A 693-nucleotide genomic window follows, 5' to 3' on the forward strand; every position below is an offset into this window, starting at 1 on the left:
AGACACTTCAGTGTTGGCTTCACTGGAAGCTCTGTCCATTATGTGTATGTATTGGCAATGGTTCTTACAGACAGTGTATACATTATGTCGTGTTTATTTGTCTAGATAAGATTTGTTGAGCATGTATCACTGATTATGGACAAAGAGTGGCACTGCACTCACATCCAGCTGCTCTTTGGTGGGCTCAGGTGATCGATCAGGTACTGGCAAGTCAGGAGGGTCATCAAAGGGGTCATCCAGGATAACTGTGTGATTTATCCTGCAGCAAAATTACACTCTCATCTCATGGCTGTAAATCTTTGAGGTGTTTCTGAGAAATAACAAATGCCTTTGACACAGGGTAGTACTACATACACAACATAGGCAATGTGTCTTAGTTCACCTGATATCCTGAAATGGGACAAAGTCCTTGTCCACAAAGGTCTCATTGATTTTGGCCAAGACGTCCATGCCTTCTGTCACTTCCCCAAATACAGTATGGACGCCATCCAGGTAGTCCAGGTTCTCACCCGTGGTAATGAGGAACTGAGGACATTATTGAGCACATCATGTAACATATCCTGCTGGGAACATCTGATCCGTACATTAGATATGGTTTATGCTAACAAAGCAAAAGCACTGCACACCACTTGCTACAACCAGCACGTCAAAAATAGCAAAACTGGGTGCACCCGGTTAGCCCAGTGGGTAGAG

General features: G+C 44.2%; 1 protein-coding gene across 1 annotated transcript in view; it reads right to left on the reverse strand.

Annotated features, from left to right (window-relative positions):
* Positions 1-525, reverse strand: part of ppil4 (peptidylprolyl isomerase (cyclophilin)-like 4) — a gene marked incomplete at its 5' end in the record, with an annotated part of 9,348 nt that extends 8,823 nt beyond the window's left edge. The window contains 2 exon segments of the mRNA XM_035678493.1: positions 163-259; positions 383-525. Of these exon segments, the coding sequence (XP_035534386.1) occupies positions 163-259; positions 383-525 (240 nt within the window).
* Positions 526-693: the final 168 nt, after the last annotated feature.

This window comes from Morone saxatilis, unplaced genomic scaffold (genome assembly GCF_004916995.1).
Source record: "Morone saxatilis isolate NCDOM2014 unplaced genomic scaffold, NCSU_SB_2.0 Contig7, whole genome shotgun sequence".
Lineage (NCBI taxonomy): Eukaryota > Metazoa > Chordata > Actinopteri > Moronidae > Morone > Morone saxatilis.